The sequence below is a fragment of the Bos indicus genome, chromosome 21, assembly GCF_029378745.1.
Source record: "Bos indicus isolate NIAB-ARS_2022 breed Sahiwal x Tharparkar chromosome 21, NIAB-ARS_B.indTharparkar_mat_pri_1.0, whole genome shotgun sequence".
Lineage (NCBI taxonomy): Eukaryota > Metazoa > Chordata > Mammalia > Artiodactyla > Bovidae > Bos > Bos indicus.
The window spans coordinates 30,668,283-30,694,203 of record NC_091780.1 but is presented as its reverse complement, the minus strand read 5'-3'; the positions used below and the strand labels follow the sequence as shown (position 1 = coordinate 30,694,203).

At 53.2% G+C, this 25,921-nt stretch overlaps 2 protein-coding genes across 5 annotated transcripts in view; one reads left to right on the top strand and one right to left on the bottom strand.

Moving 5' to 3' along the window:
• The window catches only part of TBC1D2B (TBC1 domain family member 2B), a 90,141-nt gene extending 68,786 nt beyond the window's left edge, over window positions 1-21,355 (top strand). For 2 of the 3 annotated variants that reach the window (XM_070775298.1, XM_070775300.1), the window contains exons 8-13: window positions 351-544; window positions 3,385-3,879; window positions 6,662-6,779; window positions 12,391-12,576; window positions 14,235-14,356; window positions 18,137-21,355. In XM_070775298.1, coding sequence (XP_070631399.1) covers window positions 351-544; window positions 3,385-3,879; window positions 6,662-6,779; window positions 12,391-12,576; window positions 14,235-14,356; window positions 18,137-18,332 — 1,311 coding nt within the window. In that variant the 3' untranslated portion in view covers window positions 18,333-21,355. The remainder of the gene's footprint in view (window positions 1-350; window positions 545-3,384; window positions 3,880-6,661; window positions 6,780-12,390; window positions 12,577-14,234; window positions 14,357-18,136) is intronic. The other variant, XM_070775299.1, reaches the window with a different exon arrangement.
• A 1,577-nt stretch (window positions 21,356-22,932) lies between these two features.
• Window positions 22,933-25,921, bottom strand: part of ADAMTS7 (ADAM metallopeptidase with thrombospondin type 1 motif 7) — a 62,362-nt gene continuing 59,373 nt past the window's right edge. For both annotated transcript variants that reach the window (XM_070775297.1, XM_070775296.1), the window contains 2 exons: window positions 25,628-25,790; window positions 22,933-23,318 (listed from right to left, as the gene is read on the bottom strand). In XM_070775297.1, coding sequence (XP_070631398.1) covers window positions 23,167-23,318; window positions 25,628-25,790 — 315 coding nt within the window. In that variant the 3' untranslated portion in view covers window positions 22,933-23,166. The remainder of the gene's footprint in view (window positions 23,319-25,627; window positions 25,791-25,921) is intronic.

Sequence of the window (25,921 nt, the reverse complement as noted above, 5' to 3'; positions counted from 1 at the left end):
CCAAGCTGTGCTCAGCTGGACCTCAGTAATGAGTGTGTGGCCTGGTTTCTGCTGTTCACCTCAACGCTGTCCAGAACTCGTGTGTTGACACGCAGAAGCCTTATTACCAGTACTTCTCTGCTTATTACTTTATTACCAGTACTTCCCCCAGAGGGAAGAGGGGGCCCAGTGGACCGTTTAGATAAGACAAGTGGCCTGTGGCATAAATTCATCTCTGCCTGGGATATAGTCCCTCTCTGGCTCACTTCCTGGTGGTTCTGGGCTTGTCATTCGTTGATTGCTTGAGGTACTTGAGGATTGCTCTTCCCGTGTGTCTGTCTGGACGGAGGTAACTATCACATTCTCTGCAGTATTCTAGCCTGGAAGCCAAGCTCTGCCAGATAGAAAGCAAATACTTGATACTGCTCCAAGAAATGAAGACCCCAGTTTGCTCAGAAGAACAGGGGCCTGCTCGGGATGTCATAGCCCAGCTGCTGGAGGACGCTCTGCAGGTTGAGAGTCCAGAGCATCCAGAGCAAGCGTTCATTAAACCTCATCTTGTCAGGTAAAGGAGCTCACGACTGCTGGGGGTCGGGGTGGGGGGACCCATTTCTCAAGCCCCCCTTTAACCACAGTGGCCACTCACCAAGAACTTTACACAGTTCTCTGTGTCCCCTTCGATGCTCATAACAAGGACTGTCAGTCAGGTAAGCTCATCAATCTTGCTGTCATAATCAAGTAACAGAGCTGGGATTCAGCCCAGGTCTTTTGATTTCAAGACTTTTCTTGCACGTACCGTGCCACCGTGGATGCTTGCCGGTCTTGCTATAAGAGGAGCCAGTCCTCCGAGGAGTAGAATCTTCTCCAGAGACCCATGGGTACAGCTGCACTCCTGGGGAGTTTGAAAGCAAAGGAGCCCCTAAGTGGGTAACTGGGCCTTCTCTGTAAGGGAAGCACACTTGGGTAACCTGATCCAGTGGTTCAGAACTCACTGAGGGTCTGATGCAAGCCATGGACACGCTTGGCCCCAAAATGCGGTTGGACACACACACAGTATTGCATATGTTTTTCAGAAAATCACGGAGTCTGGCAGCCTGTAAAGTATCTTGGATTAAGAACCTTCATATCCTAGTTTCTAAAAAATGAGATTCATGAAACATTGGCAGGAGGAGAAGTCTGTGAATGCGCTCAGTCCAGTCTCCTCCTGTTTCCGCCCCCACTGTGCGTGGCTTCTCCTGCCCCGCCCTGGTCCCAGGGGAAGCCCTGCCTCAGCCTGACCCGCCCTTTCCCTTCTCTGTGCCTACAGCACTGGCCTGCCTTGTCCGTGCTACTCAGATGACAGGTAAAAAATATGCTATCGGAATGCAACCAGTGCCGTCGTCACAAAACTTCTACTGAGGTCTGTGTGCCAGGAGCTGTGCCACTGCTCATGTTTGACACTCAGTGAGGAGGGTGTTTATATCCTCAGCAAATGCAGACGCTGGGGTCAGGGAGGGGATGTGTGACTCACCCAGGTCACACAGCCAGGGAGTGGCGAGGACAGGACCCCTGGCCAGCCGGGTTCCCCACGCGTGCACTCCTGCTGTGTTCCGAGAGCGAGGTGGAGGGACAGACTCCCGTGAGGGCAGAGCCCAGCTGTCTGCCCCCGGGCACCACGTCGTCTTCCTTCACATGTTTGACTTCACTGTTTACGTTGTATGTTTTCAAACTTTATGTATAAGTAGAAGGATAACTGTGTATGTTGAGTTACTTTTAACTTTTCGTTACGGAATTTCAAAGTAGTAGCATCATATGACACCCCCGTATGTAAGTGTAACCCAATAATTTAACAATTAACATTTTGCCAATCTTGTTTCTTCTTATCCTTCCCCTCTGAAACTTTTTTCCTGATATATTTTAAAGCAAGTACCAGGCATGTCATTTCCACTTTCAGCACTTCAATATGCACCTCTAATTGAAGACACTTTTTAATATGCTAATCCTACCATATTCATACCTTTTTGTGACTTATTTCTTTCAACATTGTTTTCTGAAATTATACAGATGGATTTATATAGCTCCTGAGCAACTTTTTTATCTGCCTTACACAGCTTCGTTGTATATCACTTTTTTATTCCTCCATCTCATGGTAGACACTTTAAGAGTAGTTCCCTTTTTTCTTTTTACAAACTGTGATACAGTAGACATCGTGGTGTGTGTATCCACGTGTCCATGTGTTGGCGTGAGAGTTTCTCCATGTTGGATATGCTTATCTTCAGCTCTGCTGGATCCGATTTTCAGAGTGCTCCTACAGGTTTACAGACTCAGCAGCAGTGTGTGAAAGGCCTCCTTTTGGTTTCCTGTGACTGCCATCACCATCAGTGTTTTAAGTTGCTAAGTTTGTGATACATATTTACTGTCTAACGGTTCTGTAGGTCAGCAGTCCAGCATGGTCTTACTGAATGAAATCAGGGTATCAGCGGGGCTGCATTCCTTCCTGGAGGTTCTGGGAGACAGTTTGTGTCCTTGCTTACTCAGGTTGTTGGAAGGATGCAGTTCCTTCTGGTTGTAGGGCTAGGTCTCTGTTTCCTTGCTGGTCATCAGGTGTGGCCATTTCCAGCTCCTCGAGGCCACCTGTTTTCCTTGGCTTGTGGCCACTTTCTGATGTCTTCAAAGCCAGCGACCGTGGGTCCAAGCCCTCTCCCACGTCACGTCCCCCTGACTCTTCGTCCATTGTCACATCTCTCTGGTCCACTCTCCTACCTTCCTCTTCCTGGAAGGGCTCCTGTGATTACTGTGGTCCCACCTGGGACACCCCGGATCACCTCCCTGTCTTAAGTGCCATAGCTGAAATTCCACATACGCTCTACCTCTTGCCACGTAATGTGACATATTCACAGATTCCAGGGACGTCTTTGGGGGCCATTATTCTGCCTACCACAGCCTTCATTCTTTTTCATCCCTAGTATCCTATCCTCCTAATGTAGTGTTTTCTCCTTTGTCTTTCTACTTTTTAAAACGGTATTTTTTGAGCATAAGTGTTATGCATGTGTATATGTATGCTATATAAATATACATGCACATGTATTAATATATTAATGTAGCCAAATTTATCAGCCTTGTGTTTGCAGTCTTGCTTGTATTTTCTGTGCCTTTTACATTGAGTGCTTTGACCATCTAGAATTGGATTTTTTTTTTTCCCGTGTAGTATCAAGAAGGGATCTAAAGCAGTTTTTTTCTATACAGATAGCCAGTTATTCTCACCTGTTTATTGAGAAGTTAATTATTTTCTCACTGGATTGAAATGCCTGATCATGTATCACAGTGCCATTTGAATATGAGTAGATTTCTAGGTTCTTTTTCATGTTTCACTGACCTTTTGCCAGATTGCATCATTTACCTTCTCGTTTTGTTTTTTCTCAACAGTGAATACGACATTTATGGGTTTAAGACTGTCCCAGAGGATGACGAGGAAGAGAAGTTGGTCGCCAGAGTCCGGGCGTTGGACCTGAAGACCCTGCACCTCACAGAAAACCAGGAGGTGTCCACTGGGGTCAAGTGGGAGAACCACTTTGCGAGCACAGTGAACAGGGAGATGGCGTGTTCCCCGGAGTTAAAGAACCTGGTCCGTGCGGGCATCCCCCACGAGCACCGTTCCAAGGTGTGGAAGTGGTGTGTAGACCGTCACATCAAGAAGTTCAAGGACAGCACTCAGCCCGGTTACTTCCAGACTTTGCTTCAGAAGGCGCTGGAGAAACAGAACCCGGCCTCCAAGCAGATCGAGCTGGACCTGCTGCGGACTCTGCCCAACAACAAGCATTACTCGTGCCCCACCTCGGAAGGCATACAGAAGCTGCGCAACGTCCTTCTTGCCTTCTCCTGGCGGAATCCAGACATTGGCTACTGCCAGGGTCTCAACAGGTGGGTCCCCAGCCCATGGAGGGCTCCTCCTCGTTCTTAAGATAACTTGTAGCTCCACGGACTGCCTGATAGCCCCCTTGCCTTCCCCGTGAGCCAAGAAAACCCAGTCTTTTAAGGGAAAGAAGTATTAATAGCTGCAGTAAGCTAATTTTAATTATGCCCCATCACCAATTCTAGAATAATTGAGAAAAACAAGCATGCTTTCAAAAAGTCTTAAGACACTAAACTCTTTGAAACAACTGGGTTTCTCATTTAGATTTCCTTGCTGCTGTCCTCACACTCAGGTTTTGATCTGCAGTTTGTGTTCATTCATTTAAAATGCATGATGTGACACCAAGGGCACTCCCTGTTTATACAGGATCTTTGTCAGTCATGAGGTTGTCCCAAACAATTTTGCAGCTGGTCAAAATGTAGCCCTTGAAGAGCCCAAACATGTTTTATTTTGGACTAGCGTCTTCTGCAGGTCTGGCATGCTTCCCTGCTTCCATAGGCAAAGGACACTGAAAAGCCTCTCACCTTCTCTGAACAGTCCAGGCCCCTCATTCCGAGCTGAGCTGCCCTGGCATGAAGCCACGGGAGGCACTGAGGTCTGTGCTCTGAGAAGCTGCTCCTGTCGCTGGACTGTGACGCTAGTGGCTGCTTTTTGCCTCTGTCTGTCTCTTACCTAGCTGGCGCACTCCTGCCACTTCTACTTGCTGCTGTCAGTAGAGTCCATTTGTATCCCTCCCAAAGTAGATAATCCACTAGATCATTGTGGATTATGTTCATGTTATGTTTGTATTTGCTAGCAGTATGAACAAAGAATGAAGAAGCCCCATGTGTGATCTTTAGCAGTTCTCCTGTAAGTCAAGTGCATGCATTGCGTTTTGAATGCTGACATTTATTCTAGCAGCTCTTGGGCCTTTTTTAATCCTCATCCATGCTGGATACAGACCTCTGGATACGGACTGTCTTTTGCCTCTGAGATGAGAGCATTGCAGGAAGAAGAGCTTTTAAGCTGGAATGTTAGTTGGTTAAGACCTGAAACCAGTGGTTTCCAGGAAGTCATTGTTTCTGTGCTGGTCAGGCTAGGGTCCCCTCTCTGTGCCCTGAAGGTAAGAGGGACTTCAACTGCTCCTCAATGGTCCCCTTATAAAAAAAAAAAAGGCTGTAAATAAAATATTGCCTAACAAAGCAGCCTTGTTTTGCTTAAATGGACAGTTCACATTGCATACTCAGTCTAAAAATTCCTGAAAGCTAAAACCTTCTGAAACTTAAGGGATCTTGGTGAGGACTTGAGCATGCCTGTTAGGGGTGCAATAGCACCCCATTTATCTGACACTGGTATAGAATCAGCTCTTCCCCACTTTAGGACACCTTCCAGCTTTAATTTAGACTTTCTCTGCACCATCACCATTGGGACTTCTAACCATTTTACTGGATTTTTTTCCATCCACATTATTTTGTACACACATTCTGAGAACCCACAACTTTAGCAGAACACTAGCCTTTTCTACCGAGAAGGCAATGGCACCCCACTCCAGTACTCTTGCCTGGAAAATCCCATGGACGGAAGAGCCTGGTGGGCTGCAGTCCATGGGGTCTCGAAGAGTCGAACACAACTGAGTGACTTCACTTTCACTTTTCACTTTTATGCATTGGAGAAGGAAATGGCAACCCACTCCAGTGTTCTTGCCTGGAGAATCCCAAGGACGAGAATCCCAGGGGGAGCCTGGTGGGTTACCGTCTATGGGGTCGCACAGAGTCGGACACGAGTGAAGCGACTTAGCAGCAGTAGCAGCAGCAGCCTTTTCTAAGTGATTCTCGCCTACCATCGTGAACATCAGTTAGCTTAAAGTGATGTCTTCGAAGGCTCTTCGGATCTCAGTCTCTCTGCCCCTTCTCGTGGCATCCTCAGGTGCTGAGCTCATCCTGTTTCTCCCTCCTTACCCATCTCTACTCGTTGTAACCTTTCTACTCTCCTTCCCATTCATGCTGACTCAAGGCGTCCCCTTCCCAGTTTTTTTTTTAACCTCTTAATTTGAGATTTCATTATAATTTTATCCAAGGAAGAAAACAAAAACAAATTCTAAGAAATGACTTCAGGTCTCTCCCTTAAGTGATGCACAAGCAGAAGTTCTCGGGTGTGTAGAGAAGGGCTTTTCCGTTGCCTTTTCCTTCCCATCCTTCTGTCCCGAATGCCTGCTCAGAGCCAGACCTGATGAAGTTACTGGGTGAGTAACCTCTCGGTGGTGACAGTGACCCAGGTTTCCATTCTTGAGTGACGAAACAGCTGATACACACAGCCGCCTTTCCCGCCCCACGTGCATGCCGTGGATGCCGTGTTTTGAGAAAGCCCCCAGGATGGTTCATTTGCGTGAAGCCCCATTTCAAGTAGATTGGTATCAAGAAAGTTGTTTTTAAACCATCGTATGTTCTTTCTGTCTTGTATTCACCCCTCAATTTTTTGTGCGTAAAAGGATTAGTTGGAACTTAAACAAAAAACTCAAAGAATTAGCTGCATTAGCAAAATCTTATCATGAAAAACATTTTTAAAAATCAGGCCGACATCATTGGGAAATAATTTCATCATCTTTAAACAAAAACCAAACGAAAGGGAAGGTGGATGTGGCTTTGCTTTTCAAACTAGGAAATGCTTCCCTTGCCACAAGATACGTAACTCATTGTTATTTCCTGGAGAATAGCAGCTGCATGGGTGTGAGAGAGGCCTCTGTGAGGATGGGCTGTGCTGCCTGGGTCTGGGCCGGGGCTGGCGCTCACCTTGTTCTGCGTTTGCTTGCAGACTGGTGGCCGTGGCCCTCCTGTACCTGGAACAAGAAGATGCCTTCTGGTGTCTAGTCACCATAGTGGAAGTTTTCATGCCTCGGGACTATTACACAAAGACTCTTCTAGGATCCCAGGTACTCTAAAAATATTGTGCTTCAGTCAGCAGCTTGTAGAATTAGAGCTGAAATGTGACCTGAATTAAGCGTTGATCGGGGAGGCTCCATGGGCGTGACAAGGTGCACACGGAGGCCGCCCCCTCACCCGCCCCCGCCTCCCCCAGACTGGGCCAGGCTGCTCACAAGCCAATGAGTGCCTGGTCGGGCTCCCTCAGTGCCCTGGAAGCCAGCAGATCTGCTCTGTGGTCACTGCTCAGCACTGTCTCCCCTGGACTCTGCCTGGCTGGCAAAGCCACAGTTCAGGGGTGCCTGGGGAGCCTGGGTGTGTTAGCTCTGGTTCTCCAAGAGGCAGAGGCCGAGGCAGAAGCAGACGTGCCAGAGACTACTGAGGGGAAAACCCACGAAGGATCAAGGGGAGGGACTGGGGAAGGCCAGGAGAACCCCCAGACCAGCGAAAAGAGGGAGGTTTGGGTGGTGGGGAAGACCCCAGCCTGCTGTACAGTTCTCAGAAAGCTTTGGTCAGGCCAGTGTGGAGTCCTCGAGCCAAGGTCACCTGTTAAAGTGCACACAAGACCCGCCTGCATCCGTGCCCCTGCCCTGCTCACTCACTGGCGGAAGCAGCAGGGACAACACATCTCCTGTGAACAATGTGATGGATCCAGAGGGACAGCGCTGGGGCCATGAGCACTGCCCGCAGCAGGAGGTCTGAACAGCACAGTTCCTGCCCACTGCTCCTGGAATCTGAAGCCAGGGGCTGGTAGGATGATGTGGGCTGGGAGGGCCAGGGGCTCTGGTCCCACTTGTGACTTCCCATCTCAGGACCAGACCTTTGGCCCTTGCAGCCCAGGGCATCTCTTCCTGTGCTGGACTGGGGCTTCTGCTGTTGTTGGCTTCTGGATGGACTTTCTCTGCTCCCCAGCAGGCAGCCCTCCTCCTCCTGTGTCTGACCTGTGTCCATTCCTCTTCCCTGAGAGCTCTGTGTCTCCTGACTGCAGCTGGGCCTGTGGGCTGTCACATCCTTGTCTCAAGCCTCGTGCTGGTAGTTGGTCTGCTTGCTCACGGCCGCTCCCTGCCCTTCCCTGCTCTTCTCTGTTCCTACAGCTGGTCCGCAGGCTCCGGCCATCTCCCAGCCCCTGCGTGGCCAGCAGAGGCACGTGGGGAGCCTGGAGGAGGGCAGAGAGCTGAGGGCCGTTCTCCCCTCTCTGTCTCGGGCACTTCCTGCCGGTGACTCTCTCTCCTCCATGGCACCAGCTCCTGTCTGTGCCACTGGGGTTCCCCCTGCTCCAGGCTAGGGGTGGCTTCCTGCCCTGGCCTCTGGGCCACCTCACCATCAACTATTTGGGTTCTCGCCCTCTCTGTTACCAATGTGACCACTGCCCTGGGAAAATCCCTGTTGTAAATGTTTCATGTGGTTTCTGTTGGCCTGGTTGGGCCCTGTGTTTTACTTTCTATTTGCATTTCTGTCTTGGGAGGGATCCCCCTTGTTGTCTTCTGTTAGCACCTCCACTGCTCCCTCATCCATAGACCCCAGGCCAGGAATTGGGTCAGCCCACACTCCCCCTTCCTGTCCCTCTGTGCCCCTGGAGTTGCTGTTTCTGATCACTGCCATCTGCCAGGTGGCTCAGATCTGTTCCCTTGTCCTCTCACCACTGTTAGGTCACTGTCCCCTCTCCTGCATCATTGCAGGTACTCCTCTCCTCTCTTTCTGCCTTTACCCACCCATCCTTCCATCTGTTTCACTCACGGATTCAGACACGACCTCCCTGTACTGGGCCCAGGCCTCTCACAGCCTTCCTCAGACTCTTTACCATCTGAGCCACCAGGGAAGCCCAATAGGTGCTCGCTGAAGTTAGGTAATACAGAAATGCATATTAAGAGGGAAATGAAAAGACACCTGTTACGCTACCAACTTGAGAACCACAGTTAGCGTTTTGATATATTTCCTTTTGACTTTTCCCCAGTACATTCAAGTATCCAGATTGACAGCTGATTATCCTGGCTGGTTCACATTCACATGATAGCCTGAGCATTTTCTCATGATGTTATCTAGTTTTCAATGTCATATTTGGTAATATTCCATCGGTTGATTGGACATGAGGTGTTGAACCATTTTTCTGTAATGGATATTGTGTAAGGCCACTCTTCAAATGGGGATAGCCTTGTGTGTGCGGTCAGCCCCAGTGCCGTGCCTTGCAGCTCACCGTCAGCTGCCTCCTGCCAGAGCTGAGTGCTGAGCCCCTTCATGCTGCACGCGGTCCAGACACTCAGCAGCTTCTCCATCTGTCCCTTCAGCTGAGTGTACATTGAGCGCCAGGACCTCACTAGACGCTGGGGACACAGAGATGAATATAGTCATTCCACGTCCTCTTGAGCTCAGAGAGCTGAACAGAGGCCTGAGCAGGCGTCCCCTGGCAGCCTTCCCCATACCAGCCCTCTGCCAAGCCCCAGGCAGCCTCAAGAACAGGGCACCATCTGCCACCTACCTGGCAGGAAAGGCATGTGCCTGGGTCTTCTCCCACTTCAAGGCCAGCTGACTGGTCCCTTCCTCTCAGGCACTTTCACCCCAGTCCTTCTAGGCAGAGGGCATCACATCTCCATCACTTGGCCCAATAGTCAGCTGTTGTCTCCCTTGGCTGTTTACAGCCTCTTAAAGGCAGTGTGTATGCATGTGAATGGCGCTACTGGTAAAGAACCCGCCTGCCAGCGCAGGAGACGTAAGAGACGCAGGTTTGATCCCTGGGTCAGGAAGCTCCCCTGGAGGGGGCACTGCAGCCCACTCCCGTATTCTTGCCTGGAGAATCCCAAGGACAGAGGAGCCTGGCGGGCTACAGTCCATGATGTCACAGAGTCAGACATGACTGAACGACTTAGTATGCATGCAAAGGTAGCACCTGCTCCTATTGTTTCTCATCCCCAGCACTGGCCAGTGCCAAGTGTGAAGTGTGTGCAGATGCGTAGTTGTTGTTTATATGCTGAGGGATGGAATAGTATCAGCAGAAATACCATCACTAGTGAGTGATGCTGACCTTCCTGTGGGAGGGTCTGGGCTTCCAGGGAAACTGACAAAAGAGGACGGATGCCCAGGTATGGCTTGTCACGGCTATCGCGCACCCACCCATAAGATGTTTTGACAACTTGCTTTTCAGTAGCTGGTCCACCTATCAGAATCTTACAGCAGTGGGGAATAGATGTAGGTGAGAAGGTGATACTTTTGCATACCATGAGATGGTTTTATAACTACATATGTGCTTTTGTTTAAGTCTTCTAAGAAAAATTAATTATAATTCACTTCAGCTAATTCAGGTCTTTGAAATTTTGTCTCTTCTAGCCAAAATGCAAACTGGACAAAAATGTATGTTTCCAACCATGATTCCTGCATTTTATCCTTTGTATACCCTAAGGTGACTTTACAATGCTTTAGAATCATTTCTGTAGTAAATAATGTTTTATAAGTTACTTTGCCTTTAATATTTTTACATTTCAACCAGTGATACTTAACCTGTGTAACATTCTTTAAAAAAAAAATTTTTTTTTACTATAATGACTTCTATATTTAAAAAGAAAAAAAAAAAAAGCCTTCCCATAAGAGTAAACAATTGAGTTTTTCAAAGTTTTAGATTCTCCTTAAAAAAAGGATATTTTAAAATGTCATTTTTTAACATTGATCTAGATTGTTTCTAGTTGTTTTAGTATCTCAGTCATCCCAAGAATTCCCACACCTTCTACCTTGACTGATAACGCAGGTGAAAGTTTGGCGGGTTTTCCGGGATCCATTCCTAGGAGCAGGCTTGCTGCAGGGTGTCTTCCTGTCTCCTGGGTGTTGCCGGATTGCTCTCCCAGGGGGTTGCACCAGTTCACACTCCCATCTCAGTATGCCAGGGCACGCTAATGAGGCCGACATTTCCTGCGCAGCTGCCCTGTTCCTGGACAGCCTGGTTGTGGCCCGCTGTGCACGGTCGCTTGCTCTCTTGTGCGGGTCTGTTTCTTCTTTGATGCTTCACTGCTCGCTGGTGGAGCGGTGACCTCACTGCACCCAGGCCATGGAGCCTCGGCCCGGATCTCTGGTGAGCTGCAGTTGTCCTGCTCAAGATAACCCCCGGCAACAGTATGTCTCAGTCTCCCCAGCCCTCATTCCTGTGATCCGGCCTCAGGGGACCACACTCTGCCCTCTCCACGCCCCTCTGGAGGCCTGTGTATTCCGAGCACCCCTCCTCCTCACCTCTGACGGCAGAGGGTCTGCATGGTTTATAGACGTTACCTCCATGTAGTTCCGATCTAGGTGCTCCTCCCCTCCTACCACCTCTCCTTGGCTCAGATTTTCATCCCCTCTGCTCTGGGTGTGGGGGGCCTCCATGGGCCTCCCCTTTAGCTCAGCCCCTGTTCCAGGTGGAGAGACAGACCTAAAGCACAAATCCAGCCCCATCACTCTCCTGCCCAAAGCCTCTTGATGCTTCTCCTTCATTGCCTGTTGCGTTTTTCAAACATGAGTAGAGAAATCAGTATATGGGGTTGGCAGTAGCGTTTTTCATCACATTAAGTTGAATAGACTAGAATTGAGGCATCAAAGTATGTCCTACTGTGTGAAGTTAAGTAATGCTTGTGAAAGATTTGTTTCTGTTCGATGCAGACTGGGTGATGTTGACGTATGTTTTCTTGTGGGTCACAGACAAAGGTTGGAAAAGCCCCTGGCCTGTAGTTGAAGTCTGACCCTCGGGCGTGGTGCCTCTGCCAGGCCGGGCTGCCTCCCTCACACCCCTTCTGCTCACAGTCCTGTGCTCCCCGCTGTAGGGCTGGTCTCCCCCAGACTTGGCTGGGACCCGTCTTGGGCTCCGTAATGCTCTGCAAACACATCTTTACCAAGCCCTGCCATGGCTGGCATAACAGTCCATACGCCTCCTTCCTCACTCATCTTTTAGCTCCTAGAGGTCAGGGCTGAACTCGATTCAAGCCTCTGCCCAGCACTGGCCCCAGCTTGACACAGAGAATGGAGAGATAACAACCACCTATGTTGATAGGTATTTACCTGAGTCTCTTATAGTCTTCACAGAAGCCCTGGGAGAAAGTGACTGTTGCTGCTTTCCAGACGAGGAACAACTCTCCAGAATACAGTGTGCCCAAGGCCACTCTGGAGTCAATAGTAGAGCTGGGAGCCAAGCTCAGGTGCTGCTGACTCAAGTCCTGGCTCCCTCACTGCCCCACCCAGCTAGTAAATACTTGGTGAATGGATGTGGTGATGCCACACTTCCTCTTGGGCCAGGGACTCAGGTTTGTGGCCCTGTATAGCCGCACCCTCTGTACTTCCATACAGATTAGCAAGGCTGACTGCTCCACCGGCTCTGCAGCAGCTGTTTTCATGGGGCATTTGGAGTGTATGAGGGGCTTCAGGCCATAGCACCCAGCGCCCTGCCCTGTGGAAAGGATGACAGTCAGCGGGTACTCGGCGAGCACCTGCTGTGGGGTCAGCTGCTTCTGGGGCACAGAGCCCTCCGCTCTGGGGTGAGCCTTCCACGCATTTGGAATGGCTACGCTGCTGTGCATCGTGATGGGCCTGCAGCTCCCCGGGGCCCTGGATGACCCACTCTGTGCTATGGCAGCCCCTATACACTTCTCCCCTTGGCTCCCTCTCCAGGTGGACCAGCGGGTGTTCAGAGACCTCATGAGCGAGAAGCTGCCTCGACTGCACGCCCACTTTGAACAATACAAAGTTGACTACACCCTCATCACATTCAACTGGTTCCTGGTGGTGTTTGTGGATAGCGTCGTCAGCGACGTCCTCTTTAAAATATGGGACTCGTTCCTTTACGAGGGACCAAAGGTGGGTCTGCTCACTGGATGATTCCGTGGGCAGTGGCAGAGGCAGCAGAGTGGTTGGCTTAGCTGGGACGTGTGACGATTACCAAGGGGCAGAGTGATCCAGCACTGCGGGCCACCGGAGGGGTCCCAGGAGACTGCAGTCAGTTGCTTGTTCATCAGAAACAAGTCTGTGCCAAACCCTGTGCCTGGCACAGGGGCTTCGATGGTTTGCAATCTGAGCCTCAGCCTCTATCAAACAGCTGGCAGCATTATCCCATTGTATGGATGAGGAGTTAGAGGCCCAGAGTGAGCAGATGATTGGGGCAGACTCGGGGCCAGCTTCAGAGCCCTACTGTTCACAGGCCTCCCACCCAGACTGTGTATGCTTTTAAAAAGATCAGTTTGTGACTAAGTAATACATGATAAACTCAAATCATATAACTCAGATTGTGCAGTAGAAAGATTCCCAGTCTCCTAACTGTTCTTCTCAATGTACTGTATCTCTTTTTCAAGGTATTTGATATATATCTAAAATATGATTGTTCAATTTATTATTTATTGGAGATAGTTCCATATCAGGGTATATAGATCTGGCTCTTTTTTTTTTTTTTTTTTCAACTCTGCATAGTATCCCCTTCTCCAGATAAACCAGAAATTTACCAAATAGGCCCCTGATAATGGACATTCACCTTGTTTCCAGTCTCTTGCTGTTTCAAACTGTGCTCCAGTAACTCCTTATAACTGTCTTTCTATAGGTACAAGTGCATCCATAGGTTTAGTCCTAGAGGTGGATGTGCTGGGTCCAGGGTAAATCCAGAATCAAAAGACCCTGTAGTTTTCATCGAGAATGCCAAATTGCCTGCAGAAGGGCCTTACCAATTTCTGCTCCCACCAGCAAAGTTTGAGTGTGTATATTAATCCCCTGCTGTGTCCAACATAGTACATTATCACCTTTTAAATTCAGTCTGTCAGTATTAAGAGTTCTCAACCAGGGCTTAAACAGTGTTTCCCACTGGGCCGCAGGTAGGGATGCTAAGAGAAGGATTACCTATTTAAACTCCATAAGTATTGTTTTCTGAATAAGAGAAAATTCACATTGTTGCAGACCAGCCAACACCCTTAGATGTGGGTGAAGTAATTTGTTCCAGAGCTGCTAGAACTTGCAGGAGCACCCGGAGTCCATTTCCTCTGTTCTCAACACAGTGACCCAGAGACAAATCAGAAAAAAAAAAATTTTTTTTTTTTTCATTTTCTTTCCCCATATTCAGAAGTCAGTAATTCAGACCCTAATTTTAGTAGGTGAGATAAAAACTACCTCTGGAGCTTTTGAAGAAGTTTCAAAATCTTTTGAAGTTTCCAAATCAGAGGACCCTGGTTTTGATTAATTTAACATGTATCTCTAGTCCCGTATAGCTTATGGACTAGAACTGTGAGCTGAATATGGAGGAGTCCACAAAGATTCTACTCCTTAAGGGAATTTTTGGTTTGGGCTGAAGTGTTGCTGAACGCTACCAGAGAGTTGAAAACGTTTTTCTTTTGAGAATGGCAGGCACCTGAGGTCGTGTCTGCCCCACGGCCCGGGCGCAGGCTGCGCTCCCAGGGTTCCGGCAGGTCTCCCGTCCCTGGGGCTAGTGCCTGGAGCTTGGTGCTTCTCTCCTCATGGATTCCGTCCTTCTGCAGGTTATCTTCCGCTTTGCCCTGGCACTTTTTAAATACAAGGAAGAGGAGATCCTGAAACTTCAGGATTCAATGTCCATATTCAAGTACCTCCGTTACTTCACACGTACTATCCTGGATGCTAGGTGAGTCCTTGGGGGACCCCCAGATGTCCAGGAGAGCAGAGCCCTTGAGCTTTTATCCTTGACCCAATAAACATAAATCCTAGCAACCAAAGTACATCCTTCCTTGTCTCAGGAGCACTTACTGAGTATCTGCCACATAGCAGGCCTCTGCCAGGCACAGAGGGTGGTGGGTGAGGAGCAGGTCCTGTCCTCGGAGAGCTCGTGAGGCTGTTCCAGCAGGGTTTGCTCAGAGCTGTGGTGAAGGGAGCCTGGGTAAACTGGGCTTGGTCGGGGCAGGGCCTGGGCCCACTGGGCAGAGAGCACCCAGGAGCCGTGTGCAGGGCGTGACAGTACAGCATGTTTAGGGAGCTGCCCCAGAGGCTCGGCCAGGGTGGGGTTGGCACGGCAAGATTGAGGCCAGGCCTGAACAGAGCAGGGTTGTTAAGGCTTTTGTAGACTCTCCCCAGGAGGCTGCTTCATCCTCAGTGTTGGGAAGTCCCTGCAGGTTGGACATGAGCAAGGCATATCTGGTTGGAGCAGGACTGGCTGCAGGAGGTCCAAGCTCCAGGTGAGAGAAGTGGTAGCCTGGAGCGAGGTGCCCCCAGAGGCAGATCGGAGTGGGCAGGTGGAAAGGAGTGGAGAGGGAACTTGAACTTGCAAGGGCCCTGGCTTTCTGGCCTGGGCGGCGAGTGGTCCGGCATCCCCGTCGCTCCACAAACACAGGGGCCTGTCTGGGCCACCCTTGTTGTCCTTGTGTCCCCTGAACCACAGTTCGCAGTGCTCGGGCCCTGGCGGCCCAGGCGTGTTCGCCAGAGGGTTTCTGTGGAGCTGCTGTTGGTTAGGCAAGTGGGGTGCACATCCTTGTGAACCACTGCTACTGCTAAGTCACTTCAGTCGTGTCCGACTCTGTGCGACCCCATAGATGGCAGCCCACCAGGCTCCCCCGTCCCTGGGATTCTCCAGGCAAGAACACTGGAGTGGGTTGCCATTGCCTTCTCCAATGGATGAAAGTGAAAAGTGAAAGTGAAGTCACTCAGTCGTATGCGACTCTTAGCGACCCCATGGACTGCAGCCCCCCAGGCTCCTCCATCCATGGGATTTTCCAGGCAAGAGTACTGGAGTGGGGTGCCATTGCCTTCTCCGTGTGAACCACCGAGTCCCCGTTAATGTTCACTGCACTGAGGTGCTGGGAGCCATCTTTCCTGTATGGGAGTGGATCCCTGTAGCAGACTTGTGGCCTCATGAAAACCACAGGAGTCCTTTCACTGACAAACATTTGGAGTGTATTAATGTTCTTCGAATTGTTGACTGCCACCCATAAGAACATTTTATCTCACAACCTGGGACACACATACTGGGGAGTCTGTAACTGGAACGAGAGAATTTGTTTGTTGAAGTTGTTCAGTGCTTGGTACAGACCTGTGCTGTACCCTCTGATATTTTCTGATTACTCTGTGTATCACATATTTAAAATGCTCGTCATATAAACTGACGCTTTGATCCACTGATGGGTGACCACCTCCTTGACAAACACCAGTTGCCCCTCCTGATGCTCATAAGAAGAGAAGGCGGCTTCTCTTCTTGGCCAATGTCATGAGAAGTGGTTGGGCAGCATCAGCCAGGAGGAGCTGCAGGGCACCAGTGCTGAGGGGTCCTGGGACAGCGGGTGTGTGGAGCCAGAGAGAGGGGCCTGAGGACCATTCTCCCCTGTGGTTCTCTTGAGTGAGGCAAGGGGACCAGGGAGGTGGATGTTGGGAGAAGATACTGGCTGGGGCCATACCTGGCATCCTTACATGTCACCACTACTGTTAGGATCTTTTGCTTGGGAAGTGGGTTTTCAGATTTTATTCAGCCTTGTTGCTATATCAACAGTAGGATATCCGAGGGGTGAACCTTGGGAGTATTCGTTAATCCCACATCTGGTCAAAACAACAAGAATGGTGTGAAGTGAACTTCACTCCGACAGCTAATGCATGTGGAGGGCATCCTGCTCCAGCCCGGGACAATCTTGTGAGGGTTGTGGGTGATGCCCTGCAGGGTGGCAGAGACACAGGCGGAACTGGGACATGGTCTGTCGTGCATGCTCCTGCAGCGCCACCTGGTGAGTGCCTGCAGGAAGTCAAGGTCCCCTGGACCCAGAGTTCCTGACTGCAGCAGGGTCACCCAGGGGGTGTTGTTAGGACTGCAGATGCCTGCAGTGGAGCCCCACCTCTGTAGTCGGGCCCCAGTGCTTAATAAGCTCCCCAGATTAGCGGTCCCAAGTTGCAGCAACTGTGCAGTACACTGGTTCTACAGAGGAGGAGGCAGGGAATTCCCAGTCAGATGTGGTCAGGGGAGGTGGGTAAAACAAGATTAGACCAGTCTCTGAGTCAGGACTCTTGGGGACCTCTCACGTGCAAAGTGTCGTCTTCTGAACTTAGCTGACACAGGGCACTTCTCATCTCTCACTTGGACCTTCCAGGCCCGAGGCAGAGCGGGGTGTGGTTTCCGTGCTGCTGCAGGCTGCATTAATGGGCGGTAGTGACGGCCTGGTGGAGGCAGCGGACAGTATCAGTCTAATTTGGTTTTTCTGTAGCAAGGAAGGGCCTGGACACCTTGATTCCAGGTGTATGGAACCCGCGACTAACAGCTGTCAGAGGACAGGGGCTGGCCCTGCAGATCTGGATCCCCGTTCCCGGCCAGCATCTGGTTTCACCGAGACCCTCACTGAGCTGTGGCTGTGCTCAGGCCGCTCCTACTCATTGGCTCTAGAACATGCTCTGGGAGCTCAGCTCTGAGAGCCAGACCTTCTGACCCTTTACCTTCTGGCAGGAGCATCGTCTGGCTTGGTGTGAGGCATGTCTAAGAAGTGGGTGTTTAAAAATATAAGAGGGAGGGATGCTAAGGGTGTGTCTTCTTACCTGTGTACACCTTACAGTAAAACGGCCCACGTGACTGAGGAGCAGCAGGAGTGGATGGGGAGGAAGCTGGGGGAAGTCCAGTGACATTTCTGTTTCATCACAGCCTCTCTCGGGGTCTGTAAGAGTGTCAGGCCTTTAGTCCCTCCTGCTGGGGCCTGCAGGAGCAGGGCAGGGGCTGAGGGATGGACGACTGGCTTCTGTGACAATTGCAGAGACGTGGCGTGGTTAGTGCCAGAAGTCCATAGCCAGGCCTTGGGCACTTTCTAGTTCCGTTTTTACTAAACTGCTGGCCAATGGTAAGGGGCAAAACCCATGATTTTTAAATGTTTACTGTGGTGGGTTTCTAGACCTGAGGATAGTACGAAACCTATGAACTGCCCGCTTCTCTGTACGCTGCATCTCAATACCTGTCACACCACTGACTGGGCCTGACAGTTGTCCCCAGGTTTGCTGGGGCATCTGTGCGTCAGTTCACCCCGTCAGTCGGTCCAGCAGCAGCGCCTTCCTGAGGGCGCCCCGCACCAGGCCTCATGCCGGTTCTGAGGACGCAGAGGCCCACCACCGCTGAGCAAGTCCTGGTGCCCCCCGGCGGCAACTCGAGTAAACCCATGTGGGAGGTGGCACTGCTGTTACCTCAGTGTATAGATGACGAATTGGGGGCCCAAACAGGGGGGAGCTTCCCACGGTCCATGTCACGCAGGGAGCGTGTGGTGGAGCTGGATCCAGGTCGTCATCTGGGGTTGCCCTGCGCCTCTGCATGGGCACTGGCCTCCGAGTGACATACCCGTGTCAGGCCCTCTGCACGGCGTCTGGGGTCCGCCTCCCCACGCCCCCGGGCCCCCAGGCCAGGCTGAGCTCTCGCCTGACCCCCCGATGCTCTGTCTCTGCCGTGTTCCGCCAGGAAGCTCATCGGGATCTCCTTTGGGGACCTGAACCCGTTCCCCCTGCGGCAGATCCGGAACCGGCGGGCCTACCACTTGGAGAAGGTCCGGCTGGAGCTGACGGAGTTGGAGGCCATCCGGGAGGACTTCCTGCGTGAACGGGACACCAGCCCGGACAAGGGCGAGCTGGTCAGTGACGAGGAAGAGGACACCTGAGTGCTGCCCCACGCCCCCACCCAGGACGCTGCTCTCCTTGCAACCAAAGTGTGCCAAAGGGTGAACTGCAGAGACGCCTGCGCTCGTTCCACATCCAGAATGTAACATCCGGGGTCTCTGCAAGTCTGCTGGGCAGACATCCAAAGCCACACTGCACTTTGTCGTTTCCACTCGGGTCTCCTCTGTTTACAGCCGTCTGCATGCCGCGGCAGATGGCTCCTCCTGTCCCATCATGCTTTCCGCCTGATCGGTACCTCACCAGGCTTAGAGCTGGCTAGTTTCAAGAGCCTGTTTACAGTATCTGTCAGCCGTGTTGATGTCTCTGCCCTTAGGAAACCTTCCATGTGCCGTCTGCCCTGTGGTAGCTCCGGTACGTAGTAGGTGGTTGTAGGCACTGTTTTGAATGGTAGCCGTGGAGGACGCCCACCACGCCTGCACACTCTTGGGCCAGGGTCTGACTGCTTTGGGTGACATAAGGCTCGTGTGAAAGAAGGGATTTTCTTAGGAAAGCAAGTACATCCCTTGTTCAGAAATGGCCTGTGGAAAGCCCACAGACCTCATGCTGATGGCTTCAAGGTGCTGGCCATGCCCCACTTCTGGAATAGCTTCTGCCCTTTAACGCACAGCCTTTCAGACAGTAACTCCCAACCTGCTGGTGGAAGGCCTGGCTCTCCAGACACCCCATGCTCGCTCCTCTGCCTACACTGCTCCAGATGGGTCTGTGCAGAGCCTTTCTTTCCATCTGAGAGTTGACCCTGGGCTCATTCTACACGTGTGCATAGGGTTCCAAGGAAACCGCGGATCATCGTCCTACAGAGCAGGCCCGCCCCTGGGCCGGCCTTGGTGGAGGGGTGCAGGGAGCTGTTCCGGGGGTGCTTTCAGGGTGGCAGTGCAGCTGCAGAGTGACTGCTGTCGGGCAGCTGGAAGCCATGGCTTCCTTGGGAACAGCCAGTGTGCTGGGCTGGGGTGGTGGGAGGCCAGCTGCCAGGGCCTGGGGCGCCTTCACTTGAGGTCAGAGTTTTGGTGAGCCCTCCTGGGGCATCCCCTCCCCACTGCCATGTTGAGACACCCTGTACTCAGCAGCTGTCCTCCCTCTTGGGGTCACCACCGTCCCCAGGGTGTCAGGCTGCCCAGAGAGTTCTGGGACTTAGAGCATGACCTTTCTGAAGGCCCGGAAAGAGGCTCTGTGCAAGGAAGATTATTTTTGCATAATCATTCTGTGGACCATCCCTGATGTATTAATGTGAGACTGTTTTCCGGGACAGTATTAGTCAAATAGGAAAGAAAAAGTTTTTAGTGGATTTTTTTTCTTTTTTTACACTACCTGGAAAAAATTGGAAATAATCCTTGGTGGATATTAAACACACTCAGATTATTGAAGCACTGTAACTTGAAGAAGTGCTTTTTTTCATAAGCATAGTTTTTCTTTTCTTACTGTCACCCTTCTAGCAGTCTCATAGCCAGGACAGCATTTCAGCATATTAGACCAAGTTCCATTTTTCTGTCTTTGGTTAAGCTGGTTGGTTTGATTTTTCACTGTGTCTGGGGAGCTGGCCTCTATATGTGGGTATCAAAATGTATTTTATCATTGTTTTGGTCATCAGGAGCAGTTGTTTGAGGCCAGACATCTCCAGGAAGTCGTCTTGTGAGTGGGTTCACTCTGAGGCGAGGCTGCAGCCTCACTGCTCTGCACAGACCCCCACAGGACCGACCACTGGGGCTGGCGGAGACCGCCTCCCGCCTCTGCCGCCAGCCTAGGGGACGGCAGCAGGAGTGGGGCTGGACAGCGCCAACTTCCTTGAGATTTTAGTTTCCCCTAAGTTGATTTCCCCTGGAACTGTCACACCCTGGGGACTAAAATGCTGCCTTTAGCAATAGGCTTGTGTTGTCCTTCCTGCCTTGAAAAGACTTATCTTACAAGCACCTGAAGTGGGCCCGGGCACCTGCCGCGTGTGGCTGAAGCCCCTGGTGCCGGCTGTTCCCCGAGCGTCAGTGGTGTGTTAGTATTTCCAGGCTGTCACTGTCAGTGGCCAGGCAATGGGTATGGGTGAACAGAGAGAGGTCGTGGAGGGAATGGGCCGGGAACACTTGCTTGGAAGTTCTCCTTTCTGGAATAAAGCACTGGGTGTCCAGCGGTGGGAGAGGGACGGCTTGACCTGATTCCACACTGGGGACAGGATGTGGCCAACTCCTTCTCCACAACTGTAGGGGCTGTTCCCACTACTTCGAGCCAGTGCTTCCCTTCTCCTTGTGCCGCTGAGGAAAGAGTAGCTCCATATCCTCCCCTTCTGACAGGCGCTGCCTCCATCCCAGCCTGGGGCGGGGCAGCCTTCAGCCAGCTTCCCAGACGCGCACACCACGGCCAGGGGAGCCGCCCTTATCACACCAGGTGGGAACTGCCAGCTTTCATGTTGGTGAGTTCTTTGTTTTTTTATGGGTTGAACATTTGTTTATATTTTTGTATATTTTCACTACAGTTTATATTTTTATAGGCTATTTTTATCAAGGTTTTCTAGATTACGTACATCTATTTTGTATAACATGTTCTCTCGTGTATATGTAAACCTGAGCCTCCAGAACCACTGTTCACGTCTGTACCCTCTCTGACCCCCAGCCTCGACCATCACTGACTTCCCCTATGTACACACGGGCCCACTTCTTACCCCAGGTAGCCTTGGGGCTACTTGCAGTCATGCTGACAGCTGACCCACACCAGCCAAGACTGTCGATTGCTGGGAACGGCTCTGGCTTCTACGTTACATCGATATAGGAAGTACTCTAGGCAAATAGCCAGTCTGCTGTTGTTGTTTTAACTAAATGTATTACTGCACAAGTCCCTACTCCTCACTTTGCACGCCGTTGCCTTCCTGCCTGTGTTCTGGGAGGCTGGATGCCAGCCGTGGAGGACTCGGGGTGTTGCCAAGTGACTTTTCCTTCCATGTCCCAGCAGCTTCTGTGCTTATCTTCTAGTTAAATTTTGGAATTGTCCTACTAAAAGGCAAAATAAACTAATTTGTATAACATTCTGACTTGAAATGCAGTTACATTCACTTGTGAAGGGACTCAGTCCCAAAGGCTTGAAAGGCGGGGCAGGGCTTAAGTGGGAGGTGGGGCGGGGGGCTCTCGACCTTCCACTGTGTATTTCTGCATCCCTGCCTTTGGTTTGCTCTGAGCAGGTGGGACAGAATGCCTTCAGCCCTGGGAGGCCCCAAAGCCATGGCCAAGCTGCACTTGAGGGCTAGGAGCACAGGGTGGGTCAGGGATCAGGAGCCAGAGTTCCCTGTGTCCGGAGCAGCCCCTAAACCACCGGGCGGCAGGCACCCCTCCTTCCACCAGCGGGGACGTGCCCTGCCTGAGTCACGGGTTGTTTGCCTCCTGCCTAGGCTGACAGCTCAGGCCCAGCTGCCGCTGGGGACGCCACTCCCCTCACCCCCCATCATCGGAAAAACACACGAGAATGATTAAGACCAAATGTCTTGCCACAGTGTGACGGTGTGGGGGAGCTCCAGTAGAGATTCCCAGACAGAGCAGGCGAGGAGCTGGGGAGTCTGCCTCCTCCCGAGACACGGATTCAGAGAGGCTTGGTGCTCCTGGGGTCACAGAGCACAACAACAGTGGCCCAGCTGGGACTGGGACCAGCGCTGGCCCCTGCTCCCCGTGCCTTGTAAGGGCTTGCTCTTGCCGCAGTAGAAAGCCCTGGGAAGCCATTCCTCAGAGCAGGGGTCCCTGGAGCCACAGAACAGAATGTGAGTGGAGAAGGGGACAAGCCCCTTCCAGGAGCAGCACTCATGAGCAGACTGTAAAATGGTCAAGTCCAAGGTTCATGGCCAGAGGTGAGGGCCGGAGCCTGTTCAGGTCACTTCCTGGCCTTCTCCAGCCTCTGCACCCCTCACCAGGGCCCAGGACACACTTCAAAACACCTCGTGCCCATCTGCTCCCTGGTGTATTCACCACAGTCTGATTCCGTGGAACGAGGTGTGGCAGGCAGGGAGGGGCTGGTGTGGCAGGTGCTGGGTGGCAGGACCACGTGTCAACAGAGCAAGAGCCCAGCACCTGGGACTGGCAGTGAGGAAGGAGCCAGCCCAGCCCCGTTCCTGAGCATGGAGAAGATGAAAGAAAGGGCCATCAAGGGTGGGTCTGACCTGCCTGTTCCTGCCCCCAACCCTGGTACAGACGGACTTGACAGGTGAAGCCGGAGGGGCCAGGGATGTGTCCGTGGGGTTCACTCCAGGGGTAGGCCCTGCTGGTGACAAGATGGGCCTTGCTTCTTAAGGGGGTGTGGCTCAATCCCTGTGAAATGCAGGGGTCTGGAAAGGGCGGGGTCGGGGGCCTGAGCAGGGGCCATGAAGTAAGGGGTAGGACTAGCACCCCCTGGGCCTCTGCCAGGCTGTACCCGGTGCCCAAAAAACCTTCACACCACCTGTTACCAGCACACACCTCCTCTAGAAGCCTGCCTCTGCTTTGACTCCCTTGAGCCTTCCTGTCCCCATGGACCCCTCTCTCCCTGCAGACCTCCTAGAGGAGCAGACTGAAAAGATGCTCTCTAACCGTGGCAAGGGGGAGTTCCCCCAAGCCAAGAGGAAGCCAAGCTGCACTTGGAAACAGTAGATGCCTGTTTATTACGACAATAATAATAATAATAATGTTATGCAAACTGTTAGAATAAAAAAATACCTTTTCTGAGAGGGAGGGGTCCCCAGCCTGCCAGTGGTGGGATCCCCGGTTAGCACCATTAGGGCCTGAGGGGCGGGGCTCCGCCACAGCCCACGCTGGGCGCTGAGGTCCGTGCGTCAGTCTGTCTGTGCATCCTGGCCGCTGGGGGCCGGGGCGCGGGTCAGCGGCGGGCGACCCTCTGGTGGCCGCGGGAGGGGACACCGGGCGGGGGACAGGAGCGGCAGCACTGGGCGCGGACGGTGGGCAGCTGGCAGCGGCCCAGCAGGCGCAGCGTCTCACAGAAACCGAAGGACAGGCGATCGCGCTCGCAGCCTAGGGGCGCAGGGGGGCGGGTCAGGACCTGCAGGCTGGGCACCCCGGACGCCCCCCTGCCCGTGCCAGGTGGGAGGAGCTTCCCTGAGATTTTACCTGGGCCATCTCCCTATCCCCAAAGACCTTAAGGAGACCTGCAGCCACCCCCAGAGCGTCAGCCTGCTGTTTCTGGAAGGGCTCCCCTCAGCCTGAGGAGTAGATCTCCAGTGGCTCCCTGTCCCTCCTGCCCTTGGCCTGGACCCACCACCCTAGGACTGGGGAACTGGGCTTGCTGGGCTCGGATGTCCAGAGGAAGACCCTGAGACCCCAGCCCTGACTCCTCAGGGGCTCGTGGGAAGCCAAGGAGCCTGCCACCCTTTCCGTCTCTGTGGACCCTGAGTGACCCCAAGGGCCTGGCACACAACTCAAGTCCCAGGGGCCTCCTGCCAGCCTACAGTGGCCTCTGCCCCCCACCCCTACCCTCTATCCAAAGGCACCTATCCTGCCAGACCTCCCTGCCCCCTGGGCTGTACCCAGCCTCAGCCTCCAGGTCGCACACCGGAAGAGTCCCGTCAGCCAGGCCAGTCACTGAGGCCCCAGGAGAGGAGGTGTGACCTGGGCCGTCAGGCCATCAGCAGAGCCCAGGCCTCCTGAGGAGGGACAGATGGAGGCTGCCTGTCCGAGGCTGAGGCTGAGGCTTGGCCGGCCCTCCTGCCCCATGCTTATCAGAGCTATTTAGGGAAGCAGCTTGCTTCCAGCCTCCTGGCCTCGTTCCTGCTGCCGGTGACAGCCTCCAGCTGCCGCCCGGCCCTGCTCACTTCAGCAGACATCCCGTGGGAGGAGAAGCAAGAAGGCAACTGGCAGCCCTGGCCCTGGGACATCCCCGGGGCCCAGCTGAGGGCACAAGGCAGCAGGCTGGATCCCCCACCCTGGCTCTGGGCAGCGGCTCTAACCTACACATCCGCCAACCTGCGTCCTGTTCCCACCGTTGAGACCTCAGGCAAGTTTCTGAACTTCTCAGGGGGCCCCAGTCCCCTCCTCTGCCAGTAACCTCCACCTCCACAGGCAAACGGATGTGGCCCTGCTATGTCAGCTGCCTCACAGGGTGTGATGACCGCACACCCTGGAGTTTCCAGACTTTTCAGACGTCCTGCCGACAAGTCATCAAAACATCCTGGGGACTCCAGGGGCTCAGCATCCTGGTCACTTCGTTGCCCTCCCCCCTTAAACGGCTCACTTGGGTGCTAACAGCTACCTTAGGGCTGTGTGCATGCCGTGGGGCGGTGCTTGCTGGATGAATGCGGAGGGCAGGGCACTCGGGGCGGGTGGGATTTCTGCTGGGCCTCGAGGTAATGGGGCAACAAGGCCTTCCCTGCCAGTGGCAGGGGCAGCAAGGCATGGCCCTGGCTAGGCTGGGCCTGCCCAAGGGCTGCCAAGGAGCCAGTTGCTGGTACAGAAGGCAGCTTGGGCCAGGTACCCTGGCAGCTGAGGGCCAAGTCTGTCCTGGGGAGGGGGCTCTGTCCCCTGATCAGGGGCCAGACATTTGACGGTAGAGGAGCTGCTAGGTTCCCGACAGGGGCAGTTCCAGGCGCTCCTGTAGACCTTGTGGTGAGGGATGACAGTGTCCACGAGGGAGAGGAAGAAGCCAGCCTTCCCTGAGCACCTCCTGGGCTCTTCAGCCCAAGACATCACTTGGGGGAGGGGAGTTGTCTGCCCCTTTATGCACAAGACAGGGAAGGGAGCGCCAGGCCACACAGCTGGTGAGAGGAGGCCAGGTGTGACCACAGGGCCACCGTTTCCTGTGCTCAGCACTGCAGGGGGCGGCTGGGCTGCAGGAAGGAAGTGTGTGTGCGCCCAAGTGTGTATATGTGTGTGTCTCTGGCTCAGGCTCTTTCTCCAGGAGGACCCAGCTGGCCAGGAAGCCACCAGCTGCTGGGAGCAGGACCCTAGGAGGGAGGTCCTTTCCCAGGGTCACACAGCTTGCTCTGGGCAGTCTTCCTCTGGCCAGAGCTGGGGAGGGGGCTTCCCCCAGGCCTGGGCCCCACAGCCTCAGGGACATCCCTAGCCTCACTCCAGGAAGAGGGGGTAACTGAGACCCAGATGGAAAAGGAGCTCGCCTGGGGGCCAGGCTGCTGCTTCCACTCCTCCCTGAGCTAGACAGAGCTGCCTGCAGGGAGGGAGGCCCCTTGCTCTGACCCCAGCACTGCCCCAGCCTCTGCGTGGCACCCTCCTCCGTCAGCCTGTGCTTTGGGGGGACAGCTCCATGAGTCCCATCTCCCCACCGTCCACCCCGCCCCCAGCCCCAGCAGAGAGCCGCGTGGGGCACTCACGTGGCGGCTCGGTGAGCTCACAGTCCTGGGTGCCGCATGGCCGCGAGCTCTCAGGCCAGGCCTCGTGGCCGCACAGATCGCTGTCTTCCTCGGGCAGCCCGGTCTGGGTGTTGACGCACTTGACCAGGCGCCGCTGAACACCGCCGCCACAGGGAGCTGAGCACTGCGGGGAGCGGGGGCGGGGGGTGAGCATCCCCTGGGCCAGCCCTGCAGGGGGGCATCCCAGGCCATCCCCAGGGCAGTGGCTGCCTTCGCCAGGAAGCCTGGCTCCTGGTTCCCAACCCCAACCCTCTG